This window comes from Stegastes partitus, unplaced genomic scaffold (genome assembly GCF_000690725.1).
Source record: "Stegastes partitus isolate 25-593 unplaced genomic scaffold, Stegastes_partitus-1.0.2 Scaffold1277, whole genome shotgun sequence".
Taxonomy (NCBI): Eukaryota; Metazoa; Chordata; class Actinopteri; family Pomacentridae; genus Stegastes; species Stegastes partitus.
In genome coordinates, this window is record NW_007579008.1 from 51,676 (window position 1) to 70,102 (window position 18,427).

General features: G+C 39.5%; 1 protein-coding gene across 3 annotated transcripts in view; it reads left to right on the forward strand.

Annotated features, from left to right (window-relative positions):
- Positions 1–18,427, forward strand: part of LOC103369363 (DNA repair protein XRCC4-like) — a 44,428-nt gene that overhangs the window by 14,618 nt on the left and 11,383 nt on the right. For all 3 annotated transcript variants that reach the window (XM_008298064.1, XM_008298066.1, XM_008298065.1), the window contains exons 4-7: positions 3,973–4,139; positions 9,206–9,337; positions 10,047–10,183; positions 15,812–15,953. In XM_008298064.1, coding sequence (XP_008296286.1) covers positions 3,973–4,139; positions 9,206–9,337; positions 10,047–10,183; positions 15,812–15,953 — 578 coding nt within the window. The remainder of the gene's footprint in view (positions 1–3,972; positions 4,140–9,205; positions 9,338–10,046; positions 10,184–15,811; positions 15,954–18,427) is intronic.

An 18,427-nucleotide genomic window follows, 5' to 3' on the forward strand; every position in this document is an offset into this window, starting at 1 on the left:
AACAGTCTCAGTCTGAAATCTGACGTCTTAAATCCATCTGTCAGTCTGTCTTTTCCTATTCCTATGAGAATGTGAAATCAGAAAATCAAAAGATGCCACATTTTTACACAAAAACGAACAAATAATTGCTACTTTTTCCTACTTAAGATTGTATGCTTTACTCAAAAATAAGTAATGAAAAAATACATTGTGGCGAGTTTTATCATGTTCAGAGGAACCCGACATGTAATTTGCAGAGAAGATGACATGACAACAGAAGAAATCAGCAGGTCTTCAATTAGCAGTGTTGTGATGTTTGATATTTAAAAGATGAAAATATACACACTTGATAATATGGTAAATAGTACTGCACCAGTGGTACAGGTTTCATTTTGTGAAAAGTCAAGTAGTGCCTCCTCCATGACTCTAAGAATCAAGTGAAATTCTTCTGCACAATAACTTTAGTATATGTAATGAAGCCATACAACATGTCAACTACATAGTATGAATATTTTCAAAGCTACAAGTCCTTAAAGTACATTGAGGTGGGTTAAAATTTCTTTTTAATTGACGATGTTTCTTTTCGATAATTTGTGAGCCTATGTAATTTCATCGGTACAGGAGACAAACACATGACATTTTCAGATTTGAAAAACACATTTAAGCTCTGTTTAAAGCTGCAACCAAATCAATTTTACATCCACTCCAGGAGTCACAAATAAAGCCAAAGTCTGGTTTTTATCCAGCACCATTTTTTCTTTAAATCAAGCTTTAACATCATGACATGTATCTTAAAGTTAGTTTCAGTTGCTGCAGCAGTTCAGTGAATGTGACATAGAAACAAACATTGATACCCTGGATGTGTTTTGATGATAATTCACCGCAGAAAGTTTTAAAAAGTGCATTTTTGATCAACTTTTAAGGGTCTTTGCAACATTTGGAATAGGTCGTTTGTCAGAACAAATTAAAGCAAATAAAAAGTCTCATTTTGACGTACATTTGATACCAGGTTTATCCTCTAGCCATGATTCTTTTTGTGTCCAAATCATTTTCTAACAAAGTCATATTGTAACACTGATGAATGTAGGTTCTGGCTATGAGATGGGGAAACATGGACAAATTGCTCAAACTAGTGTGCGGCCTTTAGTCTTTCAAATTTCACTCTGATTCAGTTCTTGTTCTGTCAGATGATTCTGTTGGCCTGTTTCTGTCCACAGATTGTGAACAATAGTGAAGATGTATCATATTGATATCCAACACTTGCCTTTTCTATAAGACAGAAAAATGGTCTTCACACGGTTTACTTATGTTTTTTTTTTTTTTTTTTTTTTTTTTAAAAAAGCAAAACGTCTAAATATTTGATGACTGTCTTTTCAGTTCTTTTCAGTTTCAGAGTTTAATGTTTCTTTGGTCTTCTGATAGGAAACTAAATATTTTTGCGTTTCACACAGTTGGACTTTTTTGGAGATTCTTTTGCGCCACATTTTTGTGGTTGTGTGTGTGTTATCCAGTGTGCAGGTACACAGCTGTGTCTCCCCCGTAAAGCTCAGTTATTTAGGGAGCTGCAGGTCGCAGAGGTCAGCGGTGATAATGACAGTTGTGCTTCTTATCTGTGTGTAAACATGTTTGAAGGAGGACTTAGTTTCCCAGGGGACGCTGCTCCTTCTCAGGTCAAATATAGATCATGTTACATTAACCAAGATTCATTTGCTTTAAATCATTGAATTCAAAAAAGGCTTAAGAAGGTCTAAATATTTCTCTAGCCTGCTGCAGTTTGGTGATGTTTTTGTACAATGTTTTTGCAGGTGACTTTTGCATAAGTGTGCTGGAGGTTGCGTGATGTGAAAGCAGCTTCACCCTGTTTTAATCAGAGTGGAGGTTTTCACTGGCTGTCTCATGAAGATACAAAAGCCCTGTTGTTTTTTGTTTTTTTACCAAGGAGATCAGAAATGTTGAACAAGTAATTTAAAATTGCCTGAACTCTTGTACAAAGTCTGGCAGCAGCAATTTCAATAAACAGACCTTTGGGACAGAATTGAGAGGAGATGTTGCTGAGGTCCACTCTGCTGCCGATGGAGGCACGAATGAGATTCTCTAAATCTTGTTTGGACATAAAACGTCTAATTTTTGCTGGATCAGTGAGGACACAGATGTTTCTAACGGGCGTTTGCATCCTCATAGCTGAACAGTACTTTCTTTCTTTCTTTCTTTTTTTTTTAAATAATTTTTTTGGCCTTTTGTGCCTTTATTGGATAGTACAGTGAAGAGAGAGACAGGAAAGTGAGGGAGAAGAATGAGGGAAGGACCTGCAGCAAAGTGTCACGAGCTAGACTCAAACTCACTACCACTGTGTCGGGGACTTTAGCCCCTGTACATGGGGCGCCAGCTCAACCAGGTGAGCTATCACGGTGCCCACAGTAACTTTCTTTCTTGTTGAGAAATGCAGTCATTACTATTTTGTCTTTGTTTATTTCAAGGAAATTTAGTTACATCCAGCTGTTTACTTGCTCTGAGTGAGCTGGGCTGGAGTTCAATTAATTTTTGTTCTTTACAACCGTGGAAAACAGCGTAAAATACCCATCACCACGTCAGAATCCTGGTTAATGTCAGACAGTGTTTTGCTTGTCTAATTAACAGTTGAAAGACGGAACATTTCTCTGAACTTTTTTCTGAAAGCTGACTGAAAGCTGAAATGATTAGTCGTCAGTATTGAAATTTCTTTTGCTATATATCTGTTCACAGATTGTTTCATTTTTCAAGCAGGAGTGGTGAAAAAAATATTTCATTAGAGATTTGTTGCTTTTCTTTGTCATAACACTTTAAACGTGATATTTGTTTGAGTTTTTGGATGTTTTGTCAGACAAAATGACACATTTGAAGATGTTACCTTTCATTCCTAATCAATGTTGATTAGTTATTATTTAATAAATCTTTCATTTGATGGTTTGAGCTTCTTAAATGTAAAGACTTTTGTGGTTTTCTCTTTGGTTTTTGGAAGATTCTCATCAGATTTTTGTGGGGATCAACAGATTACCTGCCTGGCTGATTATTGGGACTGAACATTTTTCTGATTATCAATATTGTTATTTTTAGTAGCACATCACCAATAAAACACATGACATATGTTACTTTGGCTCTAAAGCAGCAGGTTCTCTCTCTTCCCACTAGTTGCCCTGTGGTCTCAAACAAAGCCCCACAAATCCCTAATTTTCCTCACTACGTTTATCAGGCAGCCATACTTGAAACATTATGCTGCAAACAGATAAAAGTGTTGAATTTTTGATTAGCTGAGACGAAGCACTGTAGAGCTGCAAGAGTAACTAATCAACTAGTCAATAAATCATTATCAACTGTTTTTATAATCAAATAAATGGTCTGAAAAATCTAAATTATGTGACGACAACCTCCTGAATGTAAATATTTTCTGGTTTCTTTCCTCTTTTATAACAGTAAAGCTGAATATCTTTGGGTGTGGACAAAACAAGACCTTCGTCATCTTGGACTTTGGTGTTGTATTTTCAGGTTGTCTGTGTCATTCTCATGAATGTGAAATCTCTTGATCAACTCAAAAGAATTTGATCAAATTTGATGCAAATGTTCACTTAGACCCAACTATCAAGTCGCAGCTTATTAGATGTTGGTTGTTGGAAACTACTTGAGGTCAAATTCTGTTCCAGATGTACTAAATAACCAGCGATGACATCATTTGACTGCAGATAGCATGTCTTTGGCTATAAATCAAGAGTTCATCCTCCAATTTTGACAAAATTTCACACAAATGAGAAATGCCAAGGTTAAGGATCAGCTTCACTTGGCAACATCATAATCTTTTACAAATGGTGCATACAAACGCGCCACATTTAACAATTAATTAATCAGAAAAATATCAAGCAGATTAATCAATAATGAAGTAACTGTTGGATCGGCCCTGAAACAAACAGTTATTGAATGTGAAAAGCCTGTGACTAACAGCGGATGTGTCTTTGGTCTCAGTTCAGGTTGGGCTCCGTGGTACTGGAGGCCGTCGCAGAGCCGGTGGAGGCAGTGAGGGAGTTACTGACTCACAGTCTGCGCAGAGGAAACACTCTGCAGCACCACAACCAGAAACTGCAGGAGGAGAACCAGAGACTGAGACGAGAACAGCAACGCATCGCTGCAGAGTAAACACACACAAAACACTCAAAACGCTCAGCAACAGCCAAAAGATTCCTGCAGCTGGGAGCCAACAATAGGCAGGGCTGCATGATGACTTCCAGAAAAGATAAATTCTCTCTGAAGGTCTGGGGAATATTTGGTTTATTCACAGAATTACAAAGTAGTTTTTAAACTTATTTATGACTTTAAGTGATTTTCAGCTGGTGTTTGACCTCAGATGGCCACGACAGCCACAACTGTACGTAACTATCTTTAAACCTGTGAACCCCAAAACCATTCTTATGTTTAAAAGGCATGTTGTCTTTAAAAGAATGGACAAATTACATTATTTATCAGAACTAGAAACTGTATGACATTTAACCAAAATAACTAACTTTACTTTAAAAAAAAAAATCAAAAAATAAAAATAATAATAATAGTGACTCAACTGCGACCAACAGCTATGTGGCAAAAAAATGTGTTTTCAGCTGATCTGCAGGCTGTGTTTTCCTAGAGCAGGAAGTATCGAAACAAATTTAAAATGTGAATAGTAAAATATTTATAGCATTTTAAACCACCATTTCTTCCAGTGTTAGTGAAACCTGTTGCACATACTGAGTCCTGTTTTTTTTAATTTTTTTTATTGTTTATTTATTTTTATTAATTTCAATTCTTGTCAAATAAATGATTCAAGAAATGTTACGTTTTCACATAATTTATTCAATGAGAACTGTGTCACATTACACAGAAGACATTTCTAAGTTCTCTCTACTTCTAGCCATGGTTGTACTGTTCCCATAGAGGTGCAGGACTTCATATTGCAGTGAAAAAAGTGACAGGAGCCTAACCCTAACCCACAAACAGCATGGAGCCCAGGGGCCTAAAATATGCAAGATTTCAGAAAGGAAGCCTTGCTTTTTACTCTATTTATCTGACAGAGTTTTTGCTTCCCAAGTACAGGATTGTGGTTACAAAATTTGATGTAACCCTGTGATAGACTGGCGACCTGTCCAGGGTGTCCCCTGCCTTCGCCCTGAGTCAGCTGGGATGGACTCCAGCCCCCCACGACCCTAGTGAGGATTAAGTGGTGTGTTGATAATGGAATTTAATTTATTGTGTGCTACAGATCTTAAAATTACTTTTTAGTTCTGGGAGCTGCATGAGAAGTAGCAAAACACACAAGCAATATGACTTGAGAGTCCTACATTTCTGCAGAGATTATTACTATTAATTCAGTAACTCTTTGTCAAACGCAATAAAACTATTCATTAATATAATTCCTCTTTCTTTTACCTGTCTCGGCCCCAAATCACTTAAATTGAATCATTTATTTATTAGTTAACATAACTGGAATGTGAATAAAGGGGCATTAACTAAGGCTACATAATATTGGAAACAAATGATGTTGTCATATTTAGTTTTTCTGTTATATAGTCATGGACAAAAGTATTGGCACCCTTGGAATTTTTTCAGAAAATACACCATTTCTCACAGAAATTGTTGCAATTACATGTGTTCGTTTCGTTTATGTGCATTGAAAAACACAAAAAAGCAGAAGAAAAAAGCCAAAATGTACATAATTTTCACAAAACTCAGAAAATGGGCTGAACAAAATTGTTGGCACCCTCAACTCAATATTTGGTTGCACACCCTTTGGAAGAAATAACTGAAGCCAATCGCTTCCTGTAACCATCAACAAGCTTCTTGCACCTCTCAACTGGAATTTTGGACCACTCTTCTTTTGCAAACTGTTCCAGGTCTCTCAGATTTAAAGGGTGCCTTCTTGCAACAGAAATTTTGAGATCTCTCCATAGTGCTCAATGGGATTTAGATCTGGACTCATTGCTGGCCACTTCAGAACTCTCCAGGGCTTTGTCTCCAACCATTTCTTGGTGCTTTTTGAGGTGTGTTTCAGGTCATTGTCCTGCTGCAACACCCATGACCTCTGACATGGACCCAGCTTTCTGACACGAGGCCCTACATTAATATTTTGATAGTCTCCAGAGTTCATGATTCCTTGCACACTGTCAAGACACCCAGTGCCAGAGGCAGCAAAACAAGCCCAAAACATCTTTGAATCTCCACCATGTTTGACTGTAGGAACTGTGTTCTTTTCTTTGTAGGCCTCATTCCATCCATCCATCCATTATCTATACACCGCTTAATCCTCATTAGGGTCGTGGGGGGCTGGAGTCTATCCCAGCCGACTTGGGGCGAAGGCAGGGGACACCCTGGACAGGTCGCCAGTCCATCGCAGGGCCACACTTAGAGACAGACAACCAAGCACACTCACATTCACACCTACGGACAATTTAGAATCACCAATTAACCTCAACATGTTTTTGGACCTTGTGGGAGGAAGCCGGAGAACCCAGAGAGAACCCACGCTGCACGGGGAGAACATGCAAACTCCACGCAGAAAGATTCCGGTGCCCCCACCGGGACGCGAACCGGCAACTGCTGCGAGGCAACAGTGCTACTAACTGCGCCACCCTGCAGCCCTAGGCCTCATTCCGTTTTCTGTAAACGGTAGAATGACGTGCTTTTCTAAAAAGCTCTACATTAGTCTCATCTGTCCACAAAGCGTTCTCCCAGAAGGATTGAGGCTTACTCAAACTCCTCACAAACTCCAGTCTGGGTTTTTAATGTCTCTTTGTCAGCAGTGGGGTTCTCCTCGATCTCCTGCCATAGCGCTTCTTCTCTTTCAGATGAGGACGTACGACACTTTTGCAAATAAACACGTGTATACCGAAAACAATTGTAATTGCAACATTTTCTGGGAGAAATGGTGTATTTTCTGGAAAAAATCCAGGGGTTCCAATACTTTCGTCCATGACTTGGAAGGAATTAGCAACAGATGACTTGAATAACTATTTGGAAAAAAATAAGCAATCTAATCTATAAAAAATGATGTGATTTTCGTAGAGAAGTGCACTTGCGTAAAAAGAAAAAAAATATTTTGAACAGTCATTTATAAACTCTTCTATATGGTGTAACACTGGCAAAGACAACTGAAATGGTCTTTTGCTTTGACTCTCATTCGGTTTTGGCTTTGCACTCCTCATAAATGGCTCTGTGGTGATGATTTAAATAGTCAAACTAATTGTTGCCTCTTGTGGTGGCAACAACTGCACATACCGCTGACCGAGTACCTGTTTTTAGTCAACTGCATCCTTTCTGTGGCTAAAATATTTCCATGCAGTTTTCCAAACAAATCTTCCTGTCCAGTGTTTCTTTCCAGTCTTTCACTCATTTGGCTGTGCACGTGTGGAGCCTGCATGTCAACAAACTCTGTGTCATTTTAAATTAAAAAAAAAAAAGAAAAGAAAAGTCAGTGTATCTAAAAACTCTTAAGTCAGAATAAGACATGTTTTATCAGATGGTCTTCTCTTGTTCATCATTCATGGAAAAAGAGAACTTTGCAAGTTTTCCTTTTGTATAAAGCTGCATAAAAGTTGCAGTGTGATGTGATGCTTTGCACAGACAAGAAGTGAAAAGACAAAATTTCCTTCCTTGTTCTTAAAACACAATGAACCACACTTGTTAAAGGTATCAGCATGCATTAAAAACAATTGGAGTGAGGAATATTAGATGATAGAATAGCGATGAAGACGTCTGTGGTGGAAACCTGCAGCCCTGAAAGGTTGAAATCACAGGTTTCATTTCCCCGAAATCCATCAGAGGTTCCCTCTGAGTCACAGGTTGGGGAGGGGTCTTCTTCCTGCAGCTGTACGTCACTTTGAGCAATGAGCTGATGTCACAGCGGTGTTAATGTGAATTTGTCACGCCCAGCGAGGTCAGAGGGGCCTCTGTGATTCACACGGCTCCACGTACTGTCCATTCATCATGCACTGAAAAGTAGAGGAACCCCATCAAGTCCACTGAAAATAGCCCCCAAAAATGAGAAAATGTTAACCTTTAAAAACACCTCACAGATATGTGTTTTCAATTTAACAGCAATCAGTTATCAAACAAACAAAAAGGAGGATGGAGTAGCTTTGTATATTTTTTCCCAATTAAAGCCCGTAAGTTCTATTTTCAGAATAAGAGACAAAATCCAGTGCTGAAGAAACAACAAGCCGTCTCATCTGAGGCGTGGTTTTATCTAGTTTTGTTGCTAAAATGTGTCTCTCTGTAGTCATTTTGTCTCAATTTTGTTGTTGCATTGGGTTTCTTTGTGGTCATTTTGTGTCTTTTTGTTGCTATAATGTGTATTTACGGTCATATTGTGTCTCTGGGTCATTTTGTCTGTTTTTTCTTTAATGTGCTTTGGTTCCATTAGTGTTTTTTTGTCTCTTTGTTGTTATATTATGTGTCTTTTGTTGTCGTTTTGTGTCTGTTTGTCACTATAATGTGTCTCATTGTTTCTTTATGGTAATTTTGTGTGTCTTTGCTTCTTTAATGTGCCTTTTTGTGGTTGTTTTGCATCTTTTTGTGGTTGGTTTGTCTCTTTGTTGCTCTAATGTGTGTCTGACTTTGACATTTTGTGTCTCTTTGTCCAGTGTCTTACTTTGTGGTCGTATTGTGTCTCGTTTTTGTTTTGTGTGTCATTGTGGTCATTTTGTCTGTTGTTTTGGTGATTTTGTCTGTGTTGCTCTCATGTGTATTGTGTTTTGTTGTTGTCTTTGTTGTTCTATTGTATCACTTTGTGTTTATTTTGTGTTTCGTTTTGGTCATTTGTGCCTTGTTGCTCTAATGTCTGTCTTTGTTGACTTTTTATGCCTCTGTCTAAAATGAAATATCTCAGTTTAGGACAAAATAATAAAAAACAGTCAGACAGAGAAAATATTTCAGAGTTTAATAGCCAGCTGGTGTTTTTCAACCTTTTGAAAACCAACATTCTCTGGGCAATAAAATATGTGATGTGGTGTTTTATGACAATAAGGAAAACATAGATGATAATTTTGAAAAGTTTATTTATTCAAGGTGAAACCTGCTCTGAAGTTAATACTCAGTGCTGCTCTCTTCCTGTGATTCATGGCTCTGTAATCGGCTTCCTGACTTCACTATCCATCACTGATCAGCAGCAGTGGTGTTGTGTTGCCCCTGCCTTTGTCTATCTGACTTGTGTGTGCGTTTGTGTGTGTTTTAGGCTGAAGCGTTATGCTGGTGGTAAAGACACCCTGGAGGCAGAGCTGTACTCTCGCTTTGTCGTGGTCCTGAACGAGAAGAAAGCCAAGATCCGCAGTCTGCAGGAAACCGTCACCTCGCTGCAGGACACAAGGTGCGCTTGATTTTACAGTTTCACAATCGGTCCACACATTGGTTTCATCTGAACAATCTGGAGCGTTACACACTTTTATCTTCTGCAATCTGGGGTATTATATGCACCAATTTGTTCCTTTTCTTTTTTACAGTAGCCATTCAAAGTGCAATGGAATATATAAGGATCTAATTCAAATCAACATCAAATCACGTTTACTGTCATTTTCTTTAGGATCCAATAACGTAGATTCAGTGGTTTTCTGAGCCAGTAATTCATATTTTGAAAGTGAGCAAAAGACCCAGTGCTTTGTGGTCGTTTTGTGTCTCTTTGTAGTAATTTTGCATCACTTTCTGGTCATTTGTATCTTCGTGATCATTTTGTTTATTTTTTTGGTCATTCTGTGCCAATTTGTGGCCATGTTGTGTCCATTTATGTCTATTTTGTCTCTCTAGTGTCCTCATGTTGTGTGTCACGTCTCCCCCTGAATTCTACGTCTGTTTGCCCACAGACTCAACATGTTTCGACACTGTATACTGAAGCTGCTTCAGACTGCAGATTTTCAGCTGTTGTTGCTCAACAAGGATTTCCTTCATTACAGCAGTTCTCTGAGTCACATTGGGTCATGTGATGTTAAATGTGTTGTTTTTTATTATGAAAGTGTAGTTATGATTTTGAAACTGTTGCTTCATACTATGAATGAATCATATACCCTGTGTGCTCTCTGTAGGAGTTCTGACAAGCAGAAGAAGATGAGTCCAGTGAAGTCAGACCAAGCAGCAGGTCAGGACGATGAATATGGAGGCAGCACGGACGAGGAGCCAGAGGAGGTGCAGTCGCCTCCAGCCTCCAGTTTACCATCCAGGGGTATGAGCTCTGTCAGTGAAGCACACAGCAAGCAGGCTGGAGCTAGTTTACACCACATGAATCTTTGTGCCTGAGTTTTACATCTGATATCTGTGGTGAATGTTGTTTTCTCAGGTGACATATATTCCCAAATTTCAGAATAACTTACTGCTGTGCCGTTTATTGTAGAACTGCTCAGATATCTGCTAAAAAGGGGGGCACAAGATCTCCACATGCAGCAAATGTTCCTCTACACAACCTAATCCAGTGCAGTGAGTCGGAGCCCTTTAATTGCAGAAACACCTAAGTTTAATACTATAAATTCCCCAGACTGCCACATAGTTTACAGAGCTGTGCTGATATTCACTAAAATGGGAACTTTTCAAGGAACATTCTTTGTGTATTTCTCTTATGGAAGGATTGCAAGAAGACACAAAACAACCACAAAAAGATGAAACTACCGCAGAGAGACACAAAATGACCACATAGATACACATATCAGCCACAAAGAGAGGCAAAATAACCACAAACAGACACAAAACTACCAGAGATGCAAAATGACCACAAAGAGGCACAAAACAACCACAAAGATACACAAAATTACCACACAGAGACACAAAATGACCACACAGAAGTTAAAAAAAAAACAACCACAAAGAGATGCAAAAGGACCACACAGAGACACGAAACTACCAGACAGAGATGCAAAATGACCACAAAGAAACAAAATGAAAATTAAGAGATACAAAATGACCACAAAGAAACAAAATGAAAATTAAGAGATACAAAATGACCACAAAGAAAGACAAAATGTCCAGAGAGGCACAGTGTTCACATAAAGACACAAAATGAAAACAAAGAGACACAAAGTGACCACAAAGAGATGCATTCAAGATGCATTAAAGCTGCAAAGACACAAAATGACCAAAAATGGACATAAAATGACTACAAAGAGACACATTAAAGCCACAAAAACTCAGAATTACCACAAATAAACGCATAATGACCACACAGACAGAAAACAACTACAAAGACACACAATGACCACACAGAGACACAAAACAATCGCAGTCACAAAACAATCACAGACACATAAAATGACCACACTGAGACCCAAAACAGCCACAAAGAGAACGACCACTTAGAAACACAAATGTCCGCACAGATGCAGTGTACACTGAAACACAAAATAAAACAGAGACACAAAGTGAGCACAAAGAGACACAAAATGACCAGAGAGACATGCAAATGATTACAAAGAGACACAAAACTTCTACAGAGAGATGCCAAATGACCACAAATAAACACAAAATGTCCACAGAGACGCAGTGTTCACATAGAGACACAAAATGAACACAAAGAGACACAAAGTGACCACAAAGAGATACAGAATGACCACAAAGTGACACAAAATTACCAAAAATAGACATAAAATGACTACAAAGAGACACATTAAAGCCACAAAAACACAAAATTACCACAAAGCAACACATAATGAGCACAAAGAGACACAAAATGATTTTAGAGGAAGGCAAGAGGACCACAAAAGGACCACGAGTAGACACAAAACATCCACAGACACAAAGAGAGACAAAACATCCACAGACACAAAGAGAGACAAAACGTCCACAAAGCGACATCTTACGTCTCCTTTAAAGTGAGTCTTCTTCTTCTTCTTCTGTGGAATCTTCTCCACGTCTGTGTCTCATTGTCTCGTAATCGGCTCGTGTTGTTTCTGTGTTCGGTTTCAGTGTGATGAATTAACACACTGACAGATATGTAGCCAGTCTTCAGACATGAACTTTAATGCTTCACCTACAGAACATGATTCATCTTGTGTTTAAGGCACAAGGTTTAATCTCTGAACAAGACTGAGTAGTGTTGCTGCAGGTGTTCGTGGACTGATGGAAAACACCTGCTGAGGCGTCATAGAGTGGAGCGGCAACATTTCTCACTGGGACACATTTATATTTAGTGCTAAAACCTAGCAGGCAGCGTTTACGTTAACATTAAAATCCTTCAGTAAATTATGAGTGTGGTTGTGAGATCTTCAGTAGCTGTTGCGCCATTGCTTGTGTGTTTTTCATGCCCAGAAACTCGCCATGACATCACTGTGGAGTTATGTAATGCAGAGCGGTGGTCCCCCTGAGTTGACGTCCCAAAACACCTTTAAATACAACCAGCTTCTAACGTTGACGTTACACTTCATCAACCTCTAGACTTTTGCTCCCAGACGGCTCTGGATGTGATTAATGTGCCATCAGCGGGAGGGGAGGTGTTTGGGGCAGTGCAGAATGGGGAGGTTTTTGGGGGAGTTTTCTGCCCTCCTCTCATCTGTTTACATCTGTGATTTTTCCACTTTCTAACAGCTAGGTTGGGCTCGTTTGAAGCTGTGTCGGTGACGTTGGTGTCCCCTGCTGGGCTTCCCCCTCCGGTGATGAGGAGAAGCTCCCAGGGCATGTGTTGCTTCTGTTGCCACGACAATAACTCAGACGGCCAGCAGATAGAGGGAGGGGAGGGGACAAGGTGAAGGGAGCTTTGGGGAAATTGTAGTTTTGTTGTGTGTGCGTGAGTCTGCTTCCACCAGTGAAAAGGCATTAGATAGAGATTATGTACAGAAACCTTCTAAAGGTTCCACCCAGTGAAAGCGTTTTGTTTCATTTATGACAGCACGATGGTGACGTCATGGTAACAAGGTTCTGGTAGTTTGTTCTCCTCTTTTTCCCCCCTCAATCCAAAGACACAATATGACTCAAAATAACCATGAGACACAAAATCACACCACAACAAATCACAAAAGATGCAAAAAACAAACAGAAATACACAAAATGGCCACAGAGATGCACAGCGAGACCACAAAGACACACATAAACCGATGCGGAGTCCCAAAAGAACCACAAAAAGACACAGACGACCACAACTTAATGCAAAATAACCACAATGAGACACAAAATATCCACAAAGACACGTAAAACATACAAACAAAATAACCAAAAAGACTCATCATGACCACTAAAACTTAAAATCACCACACAGAGACAGAAATCACACCAATAAGACAGAAAACGACCACAAAAAGACACAAAGTGGCTACAAAGATGGTCAGACGGTTCATTGAAATCACTGAGAGATGATTATGTAGCAAACAGTTTCTTCAGCATATAGAAATACACGGGCTTTACTCCATTCATTTCAACCATTATTATATATATTGATTCTAAACTGTTATAATGACGGCTGATTTAATTGTCTAAGATTTGCTTATTCCTACTTACAATGACTGCAAATAGATAGAGAACTAACACAAATAATTTGTTTACGTTTTTGCTAAAGCTGACCCTTGTCCATTATGATTTCCTTGATCTACTATGATTTACTTCTGACTATGATATACTTTGTCAGCTACTGGTGTTGCCGACTGCAACAAGCAAAAACAAAAAGAAAAAACCTCTAGGGCCTTTTTTAAAGGAGCCAAATTTAATATTTCTTACAACTTTTCAAGACATAGTTAATGTACTAGATGTGGGAGAAATGAGTAGCGGGCTTCAGAGGTCTTGTGGAGTTCATGCCTTGGTGGGTGAAACTAATTTTAAAACATCCTGTAAAAACTCAACCATATACAGACCTCATACTATGGCCAAGATGATTGACTAACACAGAATTAAAAAGTTAAAATTTAGTGATGATTTTTTGTAACAGGTTAAAAAGTTGGAGCAGAGAAACAATCAAAACTTTCCCGTGGCAGAAATTATGTGTTTTTGTTTCACGTCCACAGTCTGAGAAAATAAACTTTCAGGACTTTAAAAAGGAATAAAAACAAGATTTTTATTTGACAGCTCCCTTCCTGTGTTGCTGACACCTGTCTGCTTTGCTATGGTTTGATTTTTCGACACAGAGTCTTACAGGCAGCTTTTATAGGCTTCAGCCTTCAGAGACCTGACACAGTGTACTGACAGCAGACAGTGAGGATGATGTGGAAACCAGATACAGTACCGTCCCAAATTCATCCTGCAGTAGAACGACTTCAAACATCCAGGCAGAGTTATAAAGAACAAGAAGAACAAGGAGTATTGCAGCACGCGGTCTGAGGCCTGATCTCCTCATCCTGGAGTTGGTTTAGATCACACGAAGAGACAAAAGGAACCGTGGGAAGTTTTCAAACATCCCTGAAACTTCAACCTATTTGGGGATGTCATGACATTGATATGAAATTGGTGCCAAACGCCTGAAAAGGGATTGGTCTTTGTGTTTCTGTGGTTCTGTAGGCAATGCAGGCAGCGTAGAAGCTGTGAGTTGTTGCGTTTCTGGTACAACAACTACATGTGCAACAAAAAAACACAACCAGAATTTTGAAGGGAAATATTAGTTTTTGTCGATGATCAAGGATGATGAATAAAAACAAAGGAAAGCGCTCAAAGTGATCTGAACATCTCAGAGACAGACATCCAGATTTGAACGCAAAATTCAAGCTGGGCAGTCTCATCTGTTCATTTACTTGCACAGTAAAAGAATATAATAAAACTATGATATATCCCATCATACTGATGCTCGTGCTGAACAAAAAACTGATTTTGGCTCCAGATCGTGACACCTGGAGTGGATGTAACATTGATTTGGTTGCAGCTCAAATATGTTTTCCAGACCTGAACATGTCATGTGTCTGTCACCTGTGCTTATGAAGTTATGGTGCTCAAAGTGCTGGAAAAAAATAACACAAATTTAAAAGGGGAAATTTTAAACCCACCTTATGTACTTCAAGGGCCTGTAACTCCTACATTCTCCACCATCATTCACATCTTGTTCCTCCGCTCTTTGATCCCTCCAACATGCTGACTTGTGGCTGATTTCAGAACTTCTCAGTTGTTCTGCACACTCGTCCTGAACGTTTGACGTGATGACGGCTGATGAGACGACTTCGCGGCAGATGTTAGTGAGACCTCAGCTGCCTCGTCAGAGCCTCTGACAGCAGAGGAACGATATGTTCAAAACAACCCTTCAACAGTGGAGGTGAACCAGGACCTCTTGTGTCGGTGTGTTTTAAAGGCTGCACACCTGGAAGTTTTAAACCACTGACATTAAAGGGACGTTCCACCAAGAAACTCTTTGTGGCTCTGAGGGGAGCTTTTTATGTAACGCTAATGACGCTGTAGCGACAGTGGACGGGAGGAGATTCAAAGACGTGCACATTTACCAGGCAGTAGGAAATGTGAAATCCAGTACGTTGCAGTTTGACCTTAACAAGTGAGTCACTGTTCAGTGTGTTAACACAATATGTGAAAAGTTGTTGGACGAGTCGTGGTGGTGTTTAGTTCAGATGGATCTTGGTTTCCAGAGGATGAATCCTGAACTGTGTTACTGAGTCACTTCTTTGTAGACATTCATGACGACTACAGGAAGAACTCTGTTGACCAACAGTAACTTTCTTTCTTTCTTTCTTTCTTTCTTTCTTTCTTTCTTGTTTGTCTGTCTGTCAGTCATTTTTTTCTTTGCTGCTTCTTTGTGTCTTTTTCTTCCTACTCTCTCCATCCCTGTATCAGTGACAGGCAGCAGATACTGAGTGCACTGTGAAAATGGCTGTAAGATGAATATTATTATAATGAAACTATATTTTCACTCTGTCTCTCATGTTTTTACTTCTTCTCTCCTCAGAGACCTCTACTCCGAGCCCATTGGAGGACAGCCTGCGTGACATCACAGATGTGGCTCCATCTCGGAAGCGGCGGTTCCGTCAGCTCGGGGCCCTGGGCGCCACGGTCAAGAGAGCGAACCCAGAGACGTCTCAGATGACCAGGTATGTCTGCAGAGTCCAACGTGGGTAATGTTCCCGTTTTTTGTGACAGTGTGAGCAGCAGCAGATCTTCATTCATAGTGTTTTAGTTTACAGTCAGTTTGCAGCGTCTGCAGCTCATAAACAGCCTCAGTGTGTCGAGGCGGGCAGGGCGCGACATCTCCACTAAAATAACACTCAGCCTGTTTAAATGCTCTTTATTGTCAGGAGTTAAATCCACCTCCCAACTTTACTATGGAACAGAAATTACAAATCCAACGCCTCATGTTTGTTATAATTTCTTTCCCCTCTCCCCTCTTTCCCCCGTCTTCTACCTCTTGCTATTCTCCTGAATGGGAAAATCAAACATCATAAAAGTTCCCTGTCAGGGAATCTTCTTTATGTCGGGTAATTACACCCAGTGTGTAGAGGCTCTCTGCAATTTGACCCGCGGACCTGAATGTGGCTGGAGGTTGACCCTCCACCGCTCTTACCCCCAAACCTCCAAACTGCCCCTGAGGTATACGTGAAGAACACACAAAGCCTTCGTACGGCAGCTGCAAGCTGCTGATTAACCACAACACAATCAGTGACGTCGGTATGTGAAGGAATGTGGGAACTACGTAGCCAAACAAACGCTGCTGATGGTGGGCAGGGCATGACTTTAGCTCTGATAATTAAAATTGCAATTATTAGGATCATTTAATGTGTGCAAGTTAAAAAAAAGAGGAACAAAAGAATGGATTTTTATTTCTTTAAAAATTCTCTTGTTTTATTTAGCAGTTTGATATTGTTATATTTTTCTTTTCTTGTTTAAATCTTTTAATGCATCATGTGAATCAGCTTCGCATAATGCATACAGAACTACTGATTAGGATGTAATAAGTAGTTTTGCTGTGATTCTTTGCTGGTTTATTTGCTGCTGAGAGCAAAGAAAGGCTTCCAGAATGAACACAAAGCAGAGTTTTTCATGTTTGTTGAGTGTGTTTGTGGTTTAGCTTACCAGAGGCTTGTACTACGAGGCAAGTTCCACGTACCCAGGGTGTCTTTTGGTTATCTGGCCTCTCTGAACCTAACAACCACTATTTGGCTAAGTGTCACATGAAGCAAGTTTTCAACTTGGTAAGAGAACCACAACCCCCGAACCTGGCTATGGGCGCTTTCATCTGAAAGAGATGGAGTTGGCAACAGATGACCACAAACATGGACAGATCTACTGGCACCAGAGTGACAAGTTTTTTAAACCCCGAGCAAACTATAATATTAGAGAAATATGAAGAATTTAAGCACACATTGCAGACTGAAAGTAACACATCTGCAGTAGCAAAGGCAGGAGAGAACACTGCGAAAAACTCTGCACTGTGTGAACATGTAACTTGACAGGCTAATCGATATTACTACCAAATTATTAGGGCACATGTAGCTCTGACTATAACTGCACTCGTGCATTCTATAAAATGTTTGTGTTTTGCCTAGATCAAAGACAGTTTGAGCCTCATCCTTTCAGCTGACCCCCCTGGCAGTGTTAAACCGTTTTGGAAGCAAGTAAAAAATTTATATTCCAATCATCATTCAAAGCAATAAGTAGGCAGACTCTCATATTATATAGAAAATAGAAAGCTATAGATAAATGTGTGCAACTCTTTCTCACAAGTACAACAACTTATACTTCTAAACCAATATGTGGAGTTTAAAATCTAAAAACAGCACTACTGCTGCAGCCAAAGTCAGGAAATGAAATAAGTCTATTATGCAATATCACTGTCCCTTTGTGGAGAAGTTGCTCAGAGAAAGATTCAAGATTTGGGCTTCTAACACTCTGCAAAGACACATAAAACAGTGAAATGTTTTTTAAATAGCTTGCTGCTCTGGAACGTCTGACCATTTTCTCCAGCTATCTGTCCATCAAGCTTCCAATGATGCTGTTTTCTGAGAGAACTGTTGGTCAGTAGAAGGTTGGATGGAGGAACTCCTCACTTACTGGACATCTACTTGTTGATGGACACTACAATTTATTGATGTTCCTTAAACGCCTCACATGTTGAGTATGGTAGTTGGTGCTAGACAAGTGCAATACACTCAGACAGGTTTAAGACTAGAAGTTAGTTGGAAAATACAGAAAAAATATGTTTTAATGTCAGATTTACTCAAATCAGAACTGAGTGATTTTATCTACATGGACTGTTGCCTTTGTGCAAAGTTTTTTATGAACGGAGTGCATTTTAAATGTCAATACTCAGTTGATCTTGTTTGTTTAATTGTGGGAAGCCAAAGTCATGATCATGATTATTATTTATTTAATTTTGAAACTTTATTACTGTGTTAGCCGTTGTGACTGAATGTCGTACTTTTTCCTTTTGTCTGGCTCAGTTAAGGGTAAAGTAGCTCAGTGGTTAGCAACATTGCCTTGAAGCAAGACGGTCGTCGGTTCACGTCCCGGTGAGGATACCGGGACCTTTCTGCGTAGAGTTTGCATGGTCTTCCCGTGCAAAGTGGGT